General features: G+C 46.1%; 1 protein-coding gene across 3 annotated transcripts in view; it reads left to right on the forward strand.

The window, feature by feature from the left end:
• Positions 1 to 7,350: 7,350 nt before the first annotated feature.
• kctd10 (potassium channel tetramerization domain containing 10) overlaps positions 7,351 to 23,220 on the forward strand; it is a 30,108-nt gene continuing 14,238 nt past the window's right edge. Inside the window, exons 1-5 of one of the 3 annotated variants that reach the window (XM_041202597.1) lie at positions 7,351 to 7,391; positions 12,262 to 12,475; positions 19,510 to 19,679; positions 21,734 to 21,820; positions 22,370 to 22,422. In XM_041202597.1, the coding sequence (XP_041058531.1) occupies positions 7,389 to 7,391; positions 12,262 to 12,475; positions 19,510 to 19,679; positions 21,734 to 21,820; positions 22,370 to 22,422 (527 nt within the window). In that variant the 5' untranslated portion in view covers positions 7,351 to 7,388. Of the gene's footprint in view, positions 7,392 to 12,242; positions 12,476 to 19,509; positions 19,680 to 21,733; positions 21,821 to 22,369; positions 22,423 to 23,220 lie in introns of those variants that run through there. The other 2 variants (XM_041202598.1, XM_041202599.1) reach the window with 2 other exon arrangements.

Here is a 23,220-nt window from a genome sequence, read left to right on the forward strand (position 1 = left end):
CCATGGAGATGTGTTTAACCAACCAATTTAGATAAAGGAAAGCCATGTGCTGTATACATTAGTCCTAATTGACTCAGTGTCACAATTTACATCAGTGTCATGGGCTTGGAATCAAACATAAATGTTTGTCAAATAATTATTCGTGATGAAGCTGCCCCTTTTAAATAAGGCTGACATTAATATAAGACATTGTTCACTCTTTCATCGTCAAGTAATGACAGAGCGGTGGAGCATCACCCAGCAGCTTTGTATTTTCTCCCTTCATTATACTGGACAGCTAACCCTGTTATAGATTACAGTCTGGATAACCCACTGTTATAAATCCCCACACCAACATTCATAAATTTAGCCTCATTTCAGTATGTAGCACACTCGGCTCAGAGTCAGAAGGTTGTGAGTTCAAGACCCACTTCAGGATTAGAGCACAAACAAGTCTAGGCTGACACTGCAGTGCAGTTCTGAGTGAGTGCTGCATTATCAGCCTGACTTATGTGCTCAAGTCCTTAAGTGGGTCTTGAACCCACAATCTTCCTCGGTTTAACATCTCATCTTTCGGATGAGATGTTAAACCAAAGCCCCCATCTGCCCTTGCAGATGCAACACAAAAGATCCCATGGCACTATTTCAAAGACGAGCAGGTTAGTTACCTCCAGGCTCCTGGCCAATATTTATCCCTTAATCTACGTGACAAAAAAATAAATGATCTGGTCATTATTCCATTGCTGTTTGTGGGAGCTTGTGGTGCAAAAATTGGCTACTGCGTCTCCTGTTTTACAACAGTGATCACACTTCAAAAGTCCTCGATGGCTGTAAAGCACTTTAAGATGTTCAGTGGTCATGAAAGGCGCTACATAAATGCAAGTCTGTTTTCTTTTTCTCTTTGTCCTGTGTAAACTCTTTTGTTTTGAAAATGTGCCTCAATCTTGTCCATGTGTCTCCTAGCAACCAGCATCCCAGATTGGTGACTTCAACATGGTCATCCACTCCTGCCCAATGTGTCATTGACTTTCTGAGAGTCTATGTCAACAACTATGTTGAGCTTGGGTTGGGGCTGCTTCCATTAGGCAGTGCCTTTCAGTATAAAGGTTCTGTACAGTACAAAGGTTGTAGACCAACTTATTTTATAAATGTATATATTTCTTCCCATGATCTTCCATCTTGCTCCATTTGCAGGGAGATCATCATCTCACCCCCCTCCTCCAATCCGGAAAATGGGACAGTGTGATGGACCACAGTGTCATTGCAGTTCTGTGGTCAGCCAGTAGGGAGCAGAGTCCAACTGAGCCAGATTGATTGCGTTTGGGAGGTTTATTTTTAACTTTCTCCACAGGCAGAATCTGCTCCACTTTAAAATTTTCAGCCCCCATCAGGACAACTTGCAGGCCTTCACCCTGCTCGTGTGCATCCTTCGGTGCGATCCTATGAGAGATGGGACAGCGGGTGGGACACTGAAACAGGAGGCCCAATAGAAGGGCTTGCAGGACTAGCTGGCCGGAGGCCCCACTGGGAGAGGTGGGCGCTACTGATGCAGAGGGAGAGCGCAAGGGCGCCTCAAGATGGAGGCCCTGTCAAAAGGCTTCTGAGAAAGCAGAGGTCAGGACCATTTCTGGGGTTCCGAACACGCCCCGAGGGGCTAAGTCACCAGCGGCAATTTTCACTGGGTGACCCTCCCCAATATATGGCCTCATGACAGGTTCGCTGACCAATTTAGAACAATGGGCGTGTTTTCAAAGCTAGAGGTCCAATCAGAGGTCTTCCAGCTTGAAAGGACCAGCAGGCTGCAATAGAGGGTAAGTAAGTGAGAGGGTGCATCTAAATGGAGGCGTCCCCTCTCCAACTCATTTAAACTTAAGCTAATAAGTAGAACTTGCTGCTGGGTGGTGGGGGAGGATTACCCCTCTCCAGGGCAGTCTGCAGCTGCTTCCTTACCCGGGCAGGCAGAGAGGGCCTTTAAGTCTGCCAGGAGCACTGGCACTGCAGGCCTACCACCAATAAATTGCCCCCCCACCGTCTCCTGCGGGAACCTGGAAGCCAATTGGAAAATCCCACTTGGCCTCCTTTAACTGGCCCCACAGACTCTTAATGATAGGCTGCATGCGGGCAGTAGGGCTGCTGTTCTTCCTCACCCCCCCATAATCCCCCTCATTCCCACCTCAACACAAATAGTCCAGGGCCAGGATGGAGCTGGAGAACTGGCAAGCCACGTTCCTTTTGTAGTGCCTGCCAGCTCCACTGGAAGCTCAAAATCCAGCCCTGAGACCCCAGTAAACTCTCCGAGCCCAACAACCTGCCCCAACAGGAAGCAACTAACCCCAACTGCACCTTTCTAACTTGTCCTCTTTCTTTCCAGTTTCTCCCCCTCTTCCAGATCTCCTTTGGCTTATAATTCCAAAGGCACTGTTAGTCACCCTTCCACTCAACCCACAAACCCCTCCCCCCCACTCCCACCCCCCTGCTCCTAGCCCATGTCTCACTCAGATGTAGATGGTAACTATTGGCAGGATTTTTGATCACTGGATTTAAGCACGAGATCCACCCATACACACACTCCCCAATCAGGGGAACCCAATACATTCCCACCTCTGGCAATCAGGACTGAGGCCCCTGGGAATTGTTCCTGTTAACCTAAGGGGATAAGTCAGATTGTTCTCTGATCTTTAGAGTTGCCTCTCAGCATCTGTGCAGGATTGAATAATGGGGATGAGTTTCCTAATCTCTTAAAGGGTGACAGCACAACAGAACTGACAGACAATTAGAATCCAGCCTTTCTGCATCCTGTATTCCATTTTGCTTCAACCGAAAGGTTTCAGACTGAGGCAGAGGGAAATGTTTAATCACTCATCTGAATGTTCCCGAATCAAACATTGTTTATAATATTCAAACCTTCTTTGATTGTGTTATGATCACCTTGTGAAAGATTTCTGCGATAAAAATATGTTGTTTAGGAAATAATTTTATGTTATTATAACAAGCAATTTGCCAAATATGAATGTAATAACAGCTGTTAAAAAACTGCAAAATGTTGATACTGTCCCTCACGGAATCAGCACAGATTGTGTTTCTGCTGTTGGAATATCTTGTTGAATCTGTTAATGGGAAATAAAAATATATTACCTTGCAATAATAGCCTCGCTCTTTCAACAGGCACCAAGGTCATGAACTTTGAACCAAGTTTCTCATTGCCATTCTCGGACTGAAAAAATATTCCAATCCCACCTCCCGCCCCCCCCCCCACCATTTACAAGTGACCTCAGAATCTTTTACCCCCCCCCCACCCCACACATTCCTGACTTCCGTCCAACTCTTAATTTGATTTCCAAAACCTCAAGCTTGTGGACTCGGCTCTTTATCAACACTAGTTCATCGGTAAAATGTTTTCGACAAAGTTGTGGTGATTAAAGCCTTGGTTGAAGCAGGTCAGGACTCATCAGAGAGAGAAAAACAGAGTTAATGCTTGACTTTTCATCAGAACTGGGAAAAGCCAGAGATGTAATAGGTTTACAGCGAGGGGTGGGCGGGACAAGGACAAAAGGAAGGTCTGTGATAGGTGGAAGACAGGAGAGATTGAATGACATAACAAGAAATGGGAGCAGGAGTAGGCCATTCGGCCCCTCAAGCCTTCCTCAACATTCAGTAAGATCATGGATGATCTGCCCCAGGCCTCTGCTCCTCTTTTGTGCCAGCTCCTCATAACCCTCAAACTCCCTGATATTTCAAAAATCTATCTACTTCCTCTATAAATACTTTCAGTGATCTAGCCTCCACAACTCTCTGGGATAGAGAATTCCAGACATTACCCTCTGACAGAAGAAATTCCTTTGCATCTCAGCTTTAAATGAGTGTCCCCTTATTCTGTAACTATGTCCCCTAGTTCAAGAATCCCCTGCTAGTGGAAACACCTTCTCAACATCTACTCTGTCTAGCTCCCTCAGAATCCTGTACTTTTCAATAAGATCACCCCTCATTCTTCTAAGCTCTAATGAATAAAGGCCTAACCTGTTTAGCCATAGTGGATAAGTCAACCCCTTCATCCCAGGAATCAGTGTAATGAATCTCTTTTGAACTGCCTCCAATGCCAGTTTATCCTTTCTTAAATACGGGGACCAAAACTGTACACAGTACTCCAGGTGCAGCTTCACCAACAGCCTGTTTAGTTATAACAAGACTTCCCTATTTTTAAACTCTAACCCCTTAGCAATACAGGCCAAAGTTCCATTTGCCTTCTTAATTGCTTGCTGCACCCGCATACTAACTTATTGTGTTTCATGCACAGGAACACCCAGATACTTATGTGCTGCACTTTTCTGGAGTCTCTCTCTATTTAAATAATAGTCTGCCTTTTGATTCTTCCTACCAAAGTTCATGACCTCACACTTTCCTACTTTAAACTTCATCTGCCCACTCACTCTACCCATCTATATCCCCTTGCAGATTCCTTATGTCCTCATCACAACATGCCCCCCCCCACCTATCTTTGTATCGTCAGCAAATTTGGATACATTACACTCTGCCCCCTCCTTCAAGTCATTAATATAGATGGTAAATAATTGAGATCTTAGGACTGATCCTTGTGGCACTCAACTAGTTACATCTTTCCAACCTAAAAAAGACCCATTAATCCTGACTCTCTGCCTTCTGTGCGGTAACCAACCCTCAATCCATGCTAATATATTATCCCCAATACCGTGAGTTCCTAACTTGTGCAATAACCTTTTATGTGGCACCTTATCGAATGCCTTCTGGAAATCCAAATACAATTTACTGGTTCCCCTTTATCAACTCTGCTTGTTATATCCTCAAAGAACTCTAGCAAATTTGTCAAACATGATTTCCCTTTCACAAAACCATGTTGACTCTATTTGATTGCGTTAAGCTTTTCTAAATGTCCTGCTATTTCTTCCTTAATAATGGACTCTAACATTTTCCCAATGACAGATGTTAGGCTGATTGGCCTATAGTTTCCTGCTTTTTGTCTCCCTCTCTTCTCATCACATTAGTAGTTTTCCAATCCGCTGGGACCCTCCCGGAATCCAGTGAGTTCTGGAATATTTCGACCAATGCCTCCACTATATCTGCAGCCACTTTCATTAAAACCCTTGGACGCAGGCCATCAGGTCCTGACGACTTGTCTGCCTTTAGTCCCATTAGTTTGTCAAATACTTTGTCCCATGTGATAGAGACTGTTCCAAGATCTTTCCTCCCAGTAGCTCCTTGCTTATCTGATATCTTTGGGATGTTTATTATGTTCCCCACCATGAAAACTGATGCAAGATATTGGTTTAAATTATCTGCCATTTCCCTATTTCCCATTATCAATTCTTCAGCCACATCCTCCAAAGGTCCCACACTCACTTTAGCCACTCTCTTTTTATATACCCATAGAAGCTTTTGCTGTTTGTTTTTATATTTGTTGCCAATTTACTTTGATAATCAATTTTCTCCCTCTTTATTAACTTTTTAGTCATCCGCTGCTGGTCCCTAAAAAATTCCTAATCCTCTAGTTTTCGTCACTTTGTATGGCTAAGTTTTTGGATTGGATACTCTCCTTGACCACCTTTCTTAACCACAGGTGGTTCATCCTTCTCATCGAGTCCTTATTTTTGATCGGGATAAATTTTTGCTGAGTGTTGTGAAATATCTGCTTAAATGTCTGCCATTCCTCATCCACTGACCTTCCCCTTAGTCTATTTTCCCAGCCCACTTTAGACAAACTCTTTCTTCATACCTCTTTAATTGCCCTTATTTAAGTTGAGGACATTGGTTTGAGACCCAAGTTATTTGCCCTCAAACTGAATTTGAAATTCTACCATGTTGTGATCACTACCCCTTAGAGGACCCTTAACTTCAACATCTCTTATTAATCCCACCTCATTACACATTACTAGATCTAGGCAGAGAAGAGTTAGTCCTCTGGACCCAAACAGAATGGTGATGGGACAAGGAAAGAAACAAAAGCTATACCTAGAGCAGGTGTGCTGCTGACAGGAAGCTAAAATAAGAGAGAAAGCACATACGAGAAGAGGAAAAAAAATGGAGAGAACGGAGTTTATGGTTTGAAATGGTTGAACTCAATCTCTGACCTGGAAGGCTGTAAAGTGGCTAATTGAGAGATGAGGTGCTGTTTCTCAAGCTTTACGTTGAGCTTCAGTGCAGCAAAACTTCATGTGGAAAGTTGGACAGCGTCGGCAAACTATTCAGCCGAGTTGCCATCAAAGCCGAAGGCTGGGCTGAATCCTTCCCTCAACATTGGCAGCAGCTTCCCCAGCCCCTGGGGGCGAGTTTGAAGGCGGGTCCAGGAGGAAATTCACAGAAGTCCATGTTGGGTCAGCGAGCCAAAGCGTTCCCATCTCCGGGCAATCTTTGCCAAGGTGAGTCGTCACCTGAGGGGCTTGGCAGTGGTAGGTGACTATTCTGCATAGTTAGTGGCCCATTTGTGGGGTGATTGGGACGTCAACACTGAGCCACACAAAAGGGATATAAGCACGGCTGACCAAAAGCTGGTCAGAGAGATGAGTGTTAAAGGAGCATCTTAAAGGAGGGGAGAGTGTTAGAGATATGGAGATGTTTACATGGGGAATTCCAGAACTTTAGGGTCCAGGAACTGGTGGCATGACTGCCAATGGTAGAGGGATTAAAATCAGAGAAGTTTAAGAGGCCAGAATTGCAGGAACGCAGAGATCCTAGAGAGTTGTAGGGTTGCAGGAGCTTACAGAGATGGGGAGCAGAGATGCCATGGAGGCATTTGAACAGGCGGGTGAAAATTTTAATTTGAGGCATTTACCAGACTAGGAACTAATGTATGTGAATGAGCATGTGGGCTATGGATGAATGTGGATTGGTGTGAGTAAGAACACAGGGAGCAGGGTTTTGAAGCTGATGGAGAGTGGGAAAATGCCAAGAGAGCATTGGAACCGACACCCCTAAATCACAGTTTTACTGAATTTCTTTCCTGAAGATATTTTTTAGTTTTTTTTTAAGCTACCAAGAGCTATGGGGACAGTGTGAGGTAGATCAGCCATGATCTAGTTGGATGGCAGAGCAGGCTCAAGGAGCCGAATGGCCTACTCCTATTTCCTATGTTCCTATCACAAGAAATGATCAGAAGGGAGTTAAATCAGAAAATGCTGGAAATACTCAGCAGCATTTGTCACCATCTGTCCAGAGAGAGAGAGTTAATGTTTCAAGTAGATGACATTTAATTAGAACATGTAACAAGCTGGAAGGGGTGACTTTGGTGTGACGCACTGAGGGGCGGAAGTGACATACTGGGTGGTGACACTCGAGGCCGGAAGTGACGCTTTAGGCGGTGCCTGCGGGGCGGAGGTGACATTGCAGGAAGTGACGGTTGAACGGAAGTGCGCTGGGGATGAGAGGAAGCGGCGGGGTTGATGGTGAGTCGGAAACTTATGGAAGTTGGTTTTTAAATCATGGATTTGTTTCAGGTGGAGCGGAGAAGGTTTGTTTCCTTCGGTTAGAGAGAAATCGCGGCCCCACTCTCTTCAAAATAAAATAAGTTTCTGTCGGATACAAAGAAGTTTGGGGAGTCTTGATTTTCGTTAAGGAAGGAGGAGGGGAGGGAGAGGAAGAGAGGGAGGGAGGGAGGAGGAGGGGAGGGGGAGTGGAGGGAGAGTGGAGGAGGGGGAGGAGGGAGGAGGAGGAAGAGGAGGAGTGGAGGAGGGGGAGGAGGAGGAAGAGGGGGAGTGGAGGAGGGGGAGGAGGAAGAGGGAGGGAGGAAGGAGGAGGGGAGGGGGAGTGGAGGAAGGGGGCAGGGAGAGGAAGGGGGAGAGTGGAGGAGGAGAGGAGGAAGGGGGGAGTGGAGGAGGGGAGGAGGAAGGGGGGAGTGGAGGAGGGGCGGGGAGGGAGGTGGGGGAGTGGAGGAGGAGGGGGGAGGGAGAGGAAGAGGGGGAGAAGAGGAGGGGAGGGGAGGGAGAAGAGGAGGGGAGGGGGAGGGGAGGGAGAAGAGGGGGAAGAGACCTGGGTGTCGGGATTGGGGAGAGGGTTAGGGAGAGGAGGAGAGAGATGGATTCAGGGACCAAGATAGTCTTGGTCAATGTGGCAACAGCTGGAATGATGGTTTGCTTATTTCTCAAATTTGTTTTATATCATCTGTTGTTCAGTAACATTTTGTTGCTGTGGGAAATCTTTAATAGGAGCTCTGCCCAGGTCAGTGTTTGACATATGCTTATATACACGGCTCTTAACATTGGACATCTGTATACACCTACACACACAACTATGTGCTTTCCTATCTCAGAGTCGATTGAGAGAAACATCTTTCTGTTGGGAAGTCCAGGACTAAGGGACAGAGTCAGATACTTAGAGCCAGAACTTTCAGGAGTGAAGTTAGGAAACACGTCCAACAGGGTGCTCGAAGTTTGGAACTCCCTTCCTGTTATTGTTCATTTTAAATTAGAAATTAAGCACAGTGAGTGATTAGGATTTGAAATAGTACTGCCTGATAGGGTGTTGGAGGCAGATTTATTCGTGGCTTTCAAAGGAGATTGGGCAAAAACCCCAGGGGGAAGACATTGGCAGGGCTACAGGGAAAAGGGCAGGGAGTCAGATGAGCTGATTTGCTCTTGCAGCAAGCTGGCATGGACATGATGGGCCGAATGGCCACCTGTGTTAATACCATTCTGTCATCCCTTTAAAGAATTGTAAAATGAGGACAATTCAGTCCCTTCATCCAAAAACACTGTGAAATTACTTGACTGACAGGATCGAGCTGCAATCAAGTGCAAGAATGTAATTTATTTGGGGTTATATCAGAATCAGCTTTGGCAATCTCACTCAAAAATAAACAGTTTCATTTATGTAAATATAAAGAAAATAAGTCTTACTCTTAAAGGGATATGGGGCAAAGGCGCATATGTGGTGTACCTGGTATGTGTACCTGGGTCACAGATCAGCTATGAGCTCATTTAATCGCAGGACAGACTCAAGGTGGTAAATGCCTGCCCATGTTCCCATGTTCGCGTTTGTATTTCCTTAGCTAGTGATGTTTATAGTATGAACATATCAATATTTTAGAGTAAGACTTATTTTCTTTATATTTGAATAAATGAAGCTGTTTATTTTTGAGTGAGATTGCCAAAGCTGATTCTGATATAACCCCAAATAAATTACATTCTTGCACTTGGTTGCAGCTCGATCCTGTCATTCAAGTAATTTCACAGTGTTTTAGGATGAAGGGACTGAGCTGTCCTCATTTTACAATTAAATATAACTTGCGTAAATCAGGGAAACTTGACAGATTTTACAAAAAAAAAAGTTTTAACAGGATTTATGCTTGGGCTGATCAATGTCAAGTAAAGTTCAACACAGTTAAATATATGTTGCTGTATAAATTGCAAGTAAAAATAGATTGCATATGTGCATAGGCTAAAACTTGCCGAGGTGGAAGCTGAAAGTATTGGTTGATTAAGTTGCATAAATAGCAAACAGAATGTAGGGGAAAGGATCAATTTCAGAATCAGGGCCTGTTAAGTGTTACTCATTTATAAAACTTGTTTAAAAGTCTTGTGTATGGTCCACTCTTATGTGTCACACTATCTTTCACACTTGCCCTGTCACATTTTGCTGATAACACTTATGTAACGATGTGTTCTTTGATTTCCCCAAACCCTGAGGGCAATTTCTGGGTCTTCCATTCGAAATGTGGCTTATTTTTGGTGTGTTTTGCCCAACACGTAATTTTTTTTGGGGGGGGGGGGATATTTGAGGCAACAAGGGATTAAAGTCGGCAGAGAGTTGGCTATAGGACCAGCAATGCCTTCTCTGCCCTGCCTTGCTGCAGAGTTTATGATCTCAGTTATGGTGATACAGCCCTGGGCACAGTTATTTGCTGCAGCTCGTCCCCATTCTGAAGCTGCCAGGGACGAAGGAAGAAGGACAATATGGTGGGAGTAGATGAGGAGTTCATTTCAAAGTTAAGTGGGAAGCTTGTCTTCTGCCGAAGGGTTTTCGACAGCCCCTTGATCCAGTCCTTACAGTGGGAAACCTCAATGAAGGGCCGATGTTTATTGTGCAAGAAGGAAAGGATGTGAATTTATATAGCACCTTCCCATCCTCAAGATGGCCCGCAGGGTTCCGCAACCTCCCAGTTATTTTTTGCAAGCAGTGTTGTAACGTGACCAAACCCAACAGCAAGACCCCATAGAAAGCATGACCTGTTTATCTGCTGTTTTTCCCAGTAATGTTGATTGAGGGAGGAATATTGGACTGTGGGAGATTTGTCCTGTTCATTATTAGTGCTGTCCAGGGCTGACAATTGTGCTGGAGGGCTGAGGGGACTAGTATCCACGGTTGGAGATTGTGTTTGAAGAGCTGGGTAGTTAATCTCTGGCTAAAGGGATTGTGTTTAGGAGCACTGGTTTGTCGATGTGGCAGAATTACCATTTATAGAGCAGTATTCAAGATCTCCGGATATTCGGTACCGTTGAGTTGCTGTGCAGGCACCTTTACAACAGGGAATGTCTGGCTTGTGTGAACTCGCTGCTTTCTGAAGCCTCCCAGTTTTCTGTTGTGCTGTGACTTCCGGAGCTAACAGTTCCTGAAACAAAAGCTTCTCTGCCCACATCTCCCTGGAGAACCAGATTGTCCCGGCACAGAGGGAACTAAACATTTCAAACTTTTTGAAAAATGTAATAAAGATGAGAAGACCATGTTTTCAAGCAGCCGGGATTTGTCAGTGGGCTTGGTGCTGCTGTTTTATTCCACTCGCCTTATTACAGACCCTGTGTCTAACTTGGAACAATTCAGAAGTTCGGAATTTTGCAATTTTGGTCTATAAGATGGCAGCCCTCTTACCAGTCCACAGCTCAATTTGCCTTTAGGTCTGATATGGAATAATGTAATTGTCAGAATCGCTCACTTGTTTATCAGAGATGTGGATGATGAATTCAGTAGGTTTTGGTCAATTAGTGAGTGTGGTCACATCAGTGCTTAAGGTTGGGATAAAATGGTGGGATACCGAAGGGCAGAAACCTAAAACGAAAACACCAGTGATACAGGTATGTCAGGAAGAACAGACTAAGCTTCCTTGTCACTGATCGGTTGGCAAACATCCCATTTGGCAGTTGAGGGTGACAGATTTTACTGAGCTGACCTACCCTTTCTGTTTCCCTTTCATTTGGGAGAAACAAACACAGCTATCCACATCAACAGGCAAGGGTGAGAGTCAGTATGACCTATCACATGCTCCTAGTCACTGATGTTACCTGGGGTTTCAATGCACTGAGCATTTCTGAGATCAGTCTGACTGTTTTTAATGATGGTTCTCCCTCATCGAATCCCGCAAGTACCCCCTCGTTTTGCAGACACAGAATCAGATCACAAGAGTCATATTGGCCTGTGTTGAGTGGTTGAACTTTGTGTGTGCCTCCAACTCTGGTTTCTTCTCCGTAACTCTTCTTCCTTCGCCCCATCATTGGTGGCAATGCTTTCAGCTGTCTAGGCTGTAAGCTCTGGAATTCCGTCCCTAAACTGCTCTCTGCTCCTTTAAGACACTGCTGAAAACTTATCTCTGTGGCCAAGATTTTAGTCACCTGTCCTATTATCTCCCTCTTTGGCTCAGTGTCACTTTTGTGTCTGATTACACTCCTGAGAAACACCTTGGGGCATTTTTACCGCACCGAGCAAGCAGTTTATAAATATCAACTCTTATCGAGTACCCACTTTATGCTGCTTCTGCTCATATCACTGTCCTGACCTGTGTTCTCATGTTCCCAGTCCCCTTGTGTGAAATATTCCTTTGCAGTAAGGTTGGTGCAGACCACGGTCACTTGAGTGCAGGGGGAGCATTGTCAGTCGTGGCTCAATTAATAACACTCTCAACTCTGAGTCAGAAGATTGTGGGTTCAAGTCCCACTGCAGAGACATGAACACTGAGACTGACACTGCAGTGCAGTACTGAGGGAGTGCTACACTGTCAGGTGTGCTATCTTTGGGGTGAGACACAGTGTGTCCTCTCAGGTGGGTGTAAAAGATACCATGGCACTATTTCACAGAAGAGTTCCCCCCGATGTCCTGGCCAATGTTTATCCCTCAATCAACATCACAAAAACTGATAATCTGGTCATGATCACATTGCTGTTAGTGGGAGCTTGCTGTGTGCAAATTGGCTGCTGTGTTACCTGTATTATAGCAGTGACTACACTTCATTGGCAGTAAAGTGTGCAGGGATGTCCTGAGGTTGTGAAAGGCGCTATATAAATGCAAGTCTTTCCTTTTCTCTAACTAAGCAATGCTGTGCCCTCGCAGGAAGAGAGAATGTCTGGAGAAAGCGCGGTGAGTCCAGTGCCCGCAGCGTCGACGCGCACCACCTCCTTCAAAGGGGCGAGCCCAAGCTCCAAGTACGTCAAGCTGAATGTGGGAGGTGCTCTGTACTACACCACAATGCAGACCCTAACCAAACAGGACACCATGCTGAAGGCCATGTTCAGTGGCAGGATGGAGGTGCTAACAGACAGCGAAGGTAAATTGAGTTTAACCACTGCTCCACTCTACCTGCTAACCCAGTTAAGGTGACACCTGTGTGTCCTTATTGGCCAGGTTCAGAGAGAGGCTGAACAGGCAGCAGCTCTCTGCACAAGAAGAGAGAAGACTGTTAGAGCACTTTAAGATTAGGAAAGGGTGGATGTTGAGAAGATGTTTCCACTTGTGGGGAAGACAAGAACTGGAGGCCATGATTCTAAGACAGTCACTAATAAATCCAATAGGGAATTCAGGAGAAACCTTACCCGGAATGTGGAACTCAGTACCACAGGGAGTGGTTGCAGTGGATAACAGGTGAAGCTCCTCAAGCATATGAGGGTGAAAGGAATAGAGGGATTTATTGATCGGGTTTGATGAAGGGTGGGAGGAGGCTCTTGCAGAGAATAAAAACTGGCATGAGCTGATTGGGCCGAGGGGCCTGTTCGTCTGCTGTTAAATTCCTTGTGGAAGTAGCTGCTTGAATCCATGACAGAATGCAGCAAGGAAGACGCAGGTGAGATATTTTTATTTTGTGGGAGAAACTGGAATGTAAGAACAGGAGCAAGCCATTCCCACCCTCAAACCCTTTCCGCCATTTAATCGGACGGTATCCGATCTGATACGTGGACAGAGGTTGCCAGCAGCTGCTGTCACCTGGCTGCAATCCTATCAAACATCACATTGCTGGCAGAAGCAGGATTTCCCTGTTCGTTTAGTCGACGTATAGCGGATGTTGAACTTTAAATGCCACAAAGGCAAAATTCCAAATTAAGAGCAATTTGGTATCTCAAAACTCTTAACTTCAAAAAAAACCCAATTCCCTGAGTAGCTGTTAAAAATGTCCCATATGCGATTCCATTTCTCCCTCAATGTTTGCACTCAAGAGTGTGGTTGCCTCATGGATCACTTAGCATTACTCAAACCTGTTTATCATTTTGTAGTTAAAAATTAACGGGAGGGAGAAGAGGGAGGGCGAGAGAAGAGGGGAGGGAGAGATTGGAGGGGAAAGGGGGAGGGAGAGGTTGGAGGGGGAGGAAGGAAAGGGAAGGTGAGGGAGGAGGGGAAGGGGGCTGGAGGGTGAGGGAGGAGGGGCTGGGATGTGAGGGAATTGGGGGAGGTGGGGAGAGGGGAAAAGGGGGGAGGGTCAGGGAGGAGGGGCAGGGGGGAGGGTGAGGGAGGAAGGGCTGGGGTGTGAGGGGAGGGGGAGGGTGAGGGAGGAAGGGCTGGGGTGTGAGGGGAGGGGGAGTGAGTGGGAGGAGGGGAAAGGGGGAAGGGAGGGGGAGGAGAGGAAAAGGGGGGTGGGAGAGGGAGGAGGGGAAAAGGGAGGGAGGAGGGGAAAAGGGAGGGAGGAGGGGAAAAGGGAGGGAGGAGGGGAAAAGGGGGGAGGGAGGAGGGGAAAAGGGGGGAGGGAGGGGGGTTGGGGAGGAGGGGAGGAAGGGAGGAGGGGAAAGGGAGGGAGAGGGAGGAGGGGAAAGGGAGGGAGAGGGAGGAGGGGAAAAGAGGGAGGGAGAGGAAGGAGGGGAAAAGAGGGAGGGAGGAGAGGGAAAGAGGGAGGGAGAGGAAGGAGGGGAAAAGAGGGAGGGAGAGGAAGGAGGGGAAAAGAGGGAGGGAGAGGAAGGAGGGGAAAGAGGGAGGGAGAGGAAGGAGGGGAAAAGAGGGAGGGAGAGGAAGGAGGGGAAAAGGAGGGAGTGAGAGAAGGAGGGAGTGAGAGAAGGAGGGGAAAAGGAGGGAGTGAGAGAAGGAGGGGAAAAGGGGGGAGGGAGAGGAAGGAGGGGAAAAGGAGGGAGTGAGAGGGAGGAGGGGAAAAGGGAGGAGGGGAGGTGGGGAACAGGGGAAGGGTGAGGGAGGAGAGGAGGGGAAAGAGGGAGGGTGAGGGGGGCAAAAGTGAAAAACAATCTAGAGAGGGGAAAGGACCATTGGACAGGAGCTACTTCCCATTTGTGTTGCTTTTTCACTTTTTCTCTGGGTTATTCATGGTCGTATCAGGGATATAATGTCAGTGTGTGGTAATTGCTCAATAACGATTTGGAATGGTGGAGATATTGCCTTATTTGTTCAGGGAATTTAAAGGCTCCCATTGCATTTCTGCAATAAATTCCTTGGATCCCAGCCCTATGTGATTTACATAAGCCGCTTGGCCTGCTTTCCCTCTTGCTGTGACTGAGAATACCAAATCCAGAGATCTGCATGCTTGGAATATTTGAGTGAGAAAATAGCGTCAACCCCTCTAAAAATGGTGCAAGGCACTGAATAGCTCACAGTAATCCGGTATCGGTAGTATTGGAACTGTGCACTGGTAGTCATAGAATTCAGGGTTATTAATATTTTAACTACTCAGTTGGGAGCTCCCTCACCTCTGGATCAGATGGTTGTCGATTCAAGTTCCACTCTAGAGACTTGAGCATAAAAATCTAGGCTGACATTCCAGTGCAGTACCGAGGGAGTGCTTCACTGTTGGACCTTTCGGATGAGATGTCAAACTGAGGTCCCATCTGCTCTAAGGTGGCTGAGGAAGGTCCCGTGGCATTATTTCAAAGAAGAGCAGTGGAGCTCTCTGCTAACCCAGTTAATATTTATCCCTTAACGTCACCAAAAAAATGATCATCTGGTTAAAAGTGGATGTCGAAAGTCTGAAATATAGACAAAGCTGGGAACACTCGGGTCTAGTAGCATCTATGGGGAGAGAAACAGAGTTAACGTTTCATATCGATGAGCTTTCATCAGAATTATCATATTGCTGTTTATGGGAGCTTGCTGTGCACAAATTGGATGCTGTGTTTCCTACATTACATAAATGGCCACATTTCAAAAGCATGTCAGTGGCTGTAAAGTGCTTTGGTACAGCCTGAGGTTATGAACGGTATATATTCTCTCCCTAACAGCATTGTGGATGTACCTACACCACAGGGACTGCAGCGGTTCAAGGCGGCAGCTCACCACCACCTTCTCAAGGGCAATTAGGGATGGGCAATAAATGCTGGCCCGGCCAGCGATGCCCACATCCCATGAAAGAATATTTTTTTTAAGAATCAATGCAAACCTTTAAGTCTTTAAAGTGGAAAGAAAAGTGTGTGTGCCTGTCAGTTAAGGGTTTGACTTTAGTACATTTGGGAAGCTTGCTCTCCACGTTGACATTCTGTTGAGCATCTGAATTTCCCAATCAATAACCAGTGCCCAATCAAACATTGAAACCGAGCTTGTGCCTTTGACTCCCACAGTCGACAGTACCTGAAAACTCTGTGATTTTGGATCTGTTTGTTTCCTGAAAAGATTAGCCCATTTGGTTGTGGATCTGAAGCACTGCCCCACCTTCCTCTCTCTGTTAAGACTGCCTGACCTGCCAAGTGTTTCCACCATTTTCTGATTTTGTTCTCACCGCGCTCTCCGACACAAGTCACTGCATCATGAGAATTATTTTGTATTTATTCTTTCACGGGATGTGCTGGGCCGGCCCTTGAGAAGGTGGTGGTGAGCTGCCACCTTAAACCACTGCAGTCCCTGTGGTGTAAGTACACCCACAATGCTGTTAGGAAGGGAGTTCCAGGGTTTTGACTCGGCGGCAGTGAGGGAACAGCGGTATATTTCCAAGTCAGGACAGTGTGTGACTTGGAGGAGAGCTTGCAGGTGGTGGTGTTCCCATGTATCTGCTGCCCTTGTTTTTCAAGGTGGTAGAGATGGCAGGTTTGGAAGGTGCTGCCGAAGTGGCCTTGGAGGGTTCCTGCTGAGTATTTTGTACATGGTGTACACTGCTGCCACTGTGGTGGAGGGAGTAAATGTTTAAGGTTGTGGATAGGATGCTGATCAAGTGACTGCTTTATCCTGGATGGTGTCAAGCTTCTTGAGTGTTGTAGGAGCTGCACTCATCCAGGCAAGTGGAGAGTATGCCATCAATTCCTGTCTTGTTCCTTGTAGATGGTGGACAGGCTTTGGATAGTCAGGAGTTGAGTTACTCGTTGCAGGATTCCTAGTCCCTGACCTGCTCTTGTAGCCGCAGCATTGGTTATATTGTATGTATTTATGCTTATAGAAGATGGAGGGTCCAGCCACTGCAAAGTGCTTATTGACGTCACCACAGACGATTCCAAAATTGTGACATTGTTCATTGTCACGCTGCCAGTACTTTACCCGTGTGAAGATTGGCTGTGCTGGTTTTACAGTGTCGAGTTGTGAAATAAAGAACCCCACAGCAACAGCTGGATTCACTGGAAGGACTGCACTATCTACAAGTAAATACTACAAGGGAGCAGCGCACAAAGATTTAACACACTGGACCCACGGCTGTTGGGTCAAAGCAGCTTAAAAGAGCGCAGATTTACTGCGGACAGGAATAGTGGGAAATAGCCGGTTTAGTTTGTGAGCGAGGTGCCTGAATTTTAGGTGCACGGTAAGTTTTAAATGAGGGAAGGCCGAGATGGCCAGAAGAAAGAAATCCTGACCGGAAGAATAATTGGATGGAGAGGTTTCTGGCGAAAGGAGCTGCAGGATTCATCAGCTGTAAGATCAGCAAAAGACCCAAAGTGTCTAATCTCTGGGTCTTGGTCAGGTGGAAAGTTTTAACTTCACCTGTTGGTTGGGGGGGTGGTTTCTTAGATTTGTCAGATTAGGAATTCTACCATGGGCAAAACAAGTCCAGGGGAAATGGCTCTGTAGTGAGACCGTCTATAACACAGCAGCGCTGCATCTGTTGTGACTATGCTGGGGCCTGTAAAATCCAACCCTGCCATTGACAGACTTCATATAGTTTTTTTAAAAAACAAACCTCTCCTTGCTCTGTTGTTGCAAGACCCCACCTTTCTATCATGATCCAAATGTGTATTTTTAAATCAATCTAACCTTTCTTTAGCTTTAATTGCATGTTTGTTCCCACAGCTCCATTTAGTTTCTCAGGTTAGTGGTGAAAAATTTCCTCTTGTCCTTTTGGTCTCCGTGACTCTAACCTACCATTAAATTGTGTTGACTTAACCCTCCTACCCAGTTTCCAGACAATTGCGGACTGTAAGGTTTTTATTTTGCATGCTTGTCATTTCCTGATTTTCATTTTAATGAGAGTATAAAACATTAGGTTGGTAGCTCTCTCACCTTTGGGTCACAAAGTCCCAGGTTCAGGTCTCACTGCAGAGCTTGGGCACAGACACCCAGGTTGACACACAAGCGCAGGACCAGGGGAATGTTGCGCTATTGGAGATGCTGCCTTTCGGATGAGACGTTAAAACCGAGGCTCCATCCGCCTGCTTGGGTGGATGTAAAAGATCTCATGGCACTGTTTCGAAGAAGAGTATGGGCAGCATCGTCAGTGTCCGAGCCAATATTTATGTTTCAATCAACATTACAGAATAAAACTTGTCGTTATCACATTGCTGTTTGTGGGAGCTTGCTCTGTGCACAAATTGGCTGCCATGTTTCCAACATTACAACAGCGACTACAATTCAAAAGTACTTCATTGGCTGTGAAGTGTTTTGAAGCATCCGGTAGTCGTAGGAAGCAATATGTCTTTTTTTTATGAAACTGATTTCACATCATTCCTGTTCAGTGCTCAACTTCCCAATTTGCAATGTCCCTGGATTCCTCCAGAGGGCGATACTGAGTACACTCGAGTTTGATGGGGTAGTTGCGCCACCTGGAGGAACATTGGTGCTAAAATAGCTGTTTGCAAAATAATTTTGAGAGGGGGGGGGGGAAAGAGTGACAGCTAAGATGGCAGACGTGTTAGAGCTATAAGCTCTGCAAATTTGTACTCTTGTTTTCCCCCCCATATACAATTCTCATCAGTCATGCAGCTTTGAAGAGCTGCGAAGTGTGAACTATGGGCACCCCAGCCAGGAAGGAGAGGCAATCTGTGAGTTAACTGCAGCTCCTTAATGTCGCTTTTCAGAGTAGAGCTAGGGACAGGCTGTGGCTCTTGTGCAGGAAGAAAGCAAACAGTACTGAGAAATAAAAGATTAATGAGAGCTAAGATGTAAAGGTCTCCAGCTGAGTTGAACGCACTTAACTCTACAGGTAGCTTGTCCAAATAACTACACTGTTAACTCTAATGACCTGACTCTCTCTCTGCAGAAACGTTTCTGTCTGTTTAAAGGTCAGTTCAAAAATAACTCTCTCACCTTTGGGTCACAAAGTCCCGGGTTCAGGTCTCGCTGCAGAGCTTGGGCACAGACACCCAGGTTGACACACAAGCGCAGGACCAGGGGAATGTTGCGCTATTGGAGATGCTGCCTTTCGGATGAGACGTTAAAACCGAGGCTCCATCCGCCCGCTTGGGTGGATGTAAAAGATCTCATGGCACTGTTTCGAAGAAGAGTATGGGCAGCATCATCAGTGTCCGAGCCAATATTTATGTTTCAATCAACATTAAAATGGGAAAATAACTGCTTAAAAGCTAATCGTCTAAGACTTTTCATTCCAAAGAACCCCAGTCACCAGGCCAAAATATTAATCTTGCTCTAATGCAAACATGGAATACTGCGGATGCTGAAAACCTGAAATTAAACAGAAAATACTGGAAATACTCAGGACAGGCAGCACCTGTGGAGACAGAAACAGAGTTAACGTTTCAAAGTCAAGTGACCTTTCGTCTGCTGCTGGTTTTGATAAAAGGTCATCGACCTGAAATGTTAACTTGGTATTCCTGTCTCCCCTGCCCCGATGCTTCCTAACCTGCTGAATATCTCCAGAATTTTCTGTTTTTAATTTTTCTTTTTTTAAATCCTCATCCATCTGATGAGAGGCCTTACTAGCCTCCTTTGCTTTGCTGCAGCCTTGTTTGTTTCCTGTTGAGTAGCGAGTGGACAGCATGTAACACTGGCAAAGGGTGGGCAGCTGGTGTATCTGTTTCCACAAGGAACTAACGTGGAGAGTTCTTCCAGTCACCTCTCTCTTGCACCCCCCCCCCCTCCCCCCGACTAGAAGACTACAAAGTGATTTTAAATCCATCCACATGACGTGGCTGCAGAGGAGTCACGGGTGGTGCGGTGACGAAAGCGTCAAAGGTTGAAGTGATTGCTGGGATTAAAATGTAAACTTCTCCTGTTTTGCAGGCTGGATTCTAATTGACCGCTGCGGAAAGCACTTTGGCGCGGTTCTGAACTACCTGCGTGATGGCGCTGTGCCCCTCCCAGAGACTAACCGCGAAATTGAGGAACTGCTGGCCGAGGCCAAGTACTACCTGGTCCAGGGGCTGGTGGAGGAGTGCCAGGCTGCCCTTCAGGTAAACCCACCATCTCAATCTTCTCTAGGTCTCCTCTTCACTGGTCACGTCTATCCTCAGAACACCTTCCACTTAACTGCCCAGGTGTTGCAAATAGGTACAAGGTGAAGCACGTTCAGTCATATAGTCTTTCCACCGTAACTAGTTCCTTCAATGATTCCAGTGTCGTTGCTTCAATTGTGAAGGCTTTTGGCACGGTAAATATGAAGAGACTGTTTCCACGGCAGGAGGTTCAGTAACCAGAGGACACGTTTTTACGATAACTGACACAGGAATCAGAGGAGATGAGGCACCTTTTTGTGCAGTGAGTTATGATATAGGATGTGCTGCCTGAAAGGATGGTGGAAGCAGACTCAATAGAAAAGGGAAGTGGATAAAGACTTAGAGTGGGAGTAATTGGGTAGGTCTGTCAAAGAGCCTGGACAGGCACAATAGGCCAGATGGACCCCCTTCTGTTCTCTATGATTCTAATCACTGTTCTTGGCATCCCCATCCTCGTACTGATTTCTACCCTAAACTTGCACTTTATAGCCCTGTGTCTGTGTTCTCTGGTCCTTCTACCCAAACATTTCAGAACATGCTCTAGTTTTCTTTCTCTTTCCCTCCACTTGCTTTATCCGCTTCTATCGGGTCCCTTTTGAGTCCGAAGAGCCCTTGCTTATAAAATATCAGACCACAGCTTTTCCGATGCTGGAGATTTGTCTCATTGAACTCCTCTGCACTGTCAACAATTCCTGAATATCCCCATATGTCGCAGTGGCTGGAATCTTACTTACTGCATTGCACAGCAAGGGTACTGTGCCTGGAGTTCCAGAAAACTTTTGATGAAGTGTTGCATGGCATCCTGCTACAGAAGTTAATGGCAGTGGGTATCCTAGCTAAAACTTCGAGGGAGATAAACAATTGGCTAAAAGAAAGGAAGCAGTGGATATTAGTTAGGGAGCAGTACTTGCTGAGGTGGTGTACTAAATCAAGTGCCTCAGAAATCTGTGCTAGGGCTGCTACAATTTTTAAATCACATGAGTTTAAATTCAGAAAGTTAAAGGAAATTGGTTACATTATAATAAATCATATTTGGACTCAGGGGCTCAATAGCCAACTCCTTTTCCTAAGTTTCTTATGTCTCGCATTATATTAATTTTTCATCAGTCGTACAGTTCTACAAACTGGAAAATGTTGTATCTCCCCCACCTATCGATTATGATTTACTAATGTAACCAACTTCCATCAGGCCATGGCCAATCTGTGCTTCATCATCTTTTGCCCATCTTTGCGTATCTCTTGATATTCCTAACAAAAATCTATCAACCTCAGGCTTGAAAATTTCAATTGACACCCGGCATCCAGAACCATTTGGGGAAGAGAATTCCAGCTTTCCAGTGCCTTTTATGTGAAGAAGTGCTTCCTGGTTTCATTCCTGAATGGTCCAGTTTTAATTTTAAAATGTAATGTCATGTCCTGGACTCCTTTACCAGAGGAAATAGCTGATCTTATTGAATCCCTTTATCATTTAAAAGATCTCAGTTAGGTGAGCCCTCAACCATCGAAATTCAGGGAAATACAAGCCAAGTTTGCGCTGCATAATTTAACCCCTCGAGCCCCAATATTCTGGTAAATTTGAGTTGTACACTGGACAAATAAGTGCCGGAACATAATTAGTGGTGCTTAACTATCTAGAGGAGAAGCAGAAAGAGATCTTGGAATGATAGCAAATCCAATATTTAATGTACCCAGATATTGCAGGCCAGCATTCAACATGAAGTTACATTTATTCAGCACTTTTAACGAGGCAAAAGGAAAGCAGATGCCAAGCCCACAGAGGAGAGATTAGGAAGGGTGACCAAAAGCTTGGTGCTTAACTTTATAACATAAAAATGCCTCGTGCACAATTACACGGACCTGTTTGGCACAACCAGGAATCTTTTTTAATATCTTTTTCTAACTACTTTGTGAAATTATGACTTATAAAAGCTGTGCTTTCTATGTTTTTTTTTTAATGTTTGAAAAGGTTTTCACATTTGAGATGTTCTGAGACGCTTGTGCTTGTTTTACAGCAGAAAGAGACCTATGAGCCTTTCTGTAAAGTTCCTGTGATCACATCAAACAAGGAGGAACAGCGACTAATCGCAACTTCTAATAAGGTTAGAACAATCTAAAGGAGCACATGACGGGAGAGGTGCAGTGAGTGTTGCTGACCTCTGTGACATAGCAACGTATGACATTTTTTCCCCCTCTCCAGTGTATCCTTCCCTTCCACTGTTAGACATACAAATCCCATCTTTTTCTCTATCCACTGTTGGTATTATGTTCTGCTCAGGTAATGATACAGCAAAGCAGAACCTCATGTCGACTGAACTACCAATGTACTGGAGTCCATCAGCGCGAGCATGAAATGTCTCCATTTCCCATCCTGAACCTAGGAATGGCACTGCCAATTTGAGCCAACCTCTGGACTCTTCTGTGGTATTTAAACACCTACTCTAGGAACTAGATTCGGGCTGCCCCCAGATTTGTTTCGCACTGGATCCTTACTGCCAGCAGAGACAGAGAGAGAGTTTTCTTTTACCTAGTCAATGTGACATAATTCTAAACCATGTACCAGATGCACAAGACAGTATTCTAATTGATTGTCACCAATTCTCCTTCACACCATGAAACCACAACTATTTGACGTTCTTTTCTCTCTACAGCCTGCAGTTAAGCTGTTGTACAACAGAAGCAACAACAAATATTCCTACACCAGGTAAGGGAAGACCATCCGCTCTGTGCCAAGCGCAACATTAGGCATTACTACACACATTTAGAAAAGACAGTGGAGCGTTCTCAATGGCCTATTGGGTGGAGTATGAAGCAGCTGTTGATTAAAATTTCCCAATACTGTGTGGGTCCGTCCGTGTGTGCGTCCCGTCCGTGTGTGCGTCCGTCCGTGTGTGCGTCCCGTCCGTGTGTGCGTCCGTCCGTGTGTGCGTCCGTCCGTGTGTGCGTCCGTCCGTGTGTGCGTCCGTCCGTGTGTGCGTCCGTCCGTGTGTGCGTCCGTCCGTGTGTGCGTCCGTCCGTGTGTGCGTCCGTCCGTGTGTGCGTCCGTCCGTGTGTGCGTCCGTCCGTGTGTGCGTCCGTCCGTGTGTGCGTCCGTCCGTGTGTGCGTCCGTCCGTGTGTGCGTCCGTCCGTGTGTGCGTCCGTCCGTGTGTGCGTCCGTCCGTGTGTGCGTCCGTCCGTGTGTGCGTCCGCGTCCGTGTGTGTGTGTCCACCTGTGCGTGTCCACCTGTGCGTGCACGTGTCTGCGTGCGTGCGAGAGTGTGTGTGTGTGTGTCCGCCTGTGTGTGCGCGTCCGTCTGTGCGTGCATGTGTTTTTACGCGCGCGCGTCTGTGTCTGTGTGAGTGTGTGTGTTGGGAGAGCATGGGTGATGCAATTGGCTTCAATATCCTGAGACTAGGGTGGGACAATATCACTCGGAGCTTGCTCATCGGCATCTAGTAACTTCTGGACAGGCCACGTGTCCGGGCAACGGATAAGGACAAGGTATCACACGAGTAGTTGAA

This window comes from Carcharodon carcharias, chromosome 13, assembly GCF_017639515.1.
Source record: "Carcharodon carcharias isolate sCarCar2 chromosome 13, sCarCar2.pri, whole genome shotgun sequence".
Taxonomy (NCBI): domain Eukaryota; kingdom Metazoa; phylum Chordata; class Chondrichthyes; order Lamniformes; family Lamnidae; genus Carcharodon; species Carcharodon carcharias.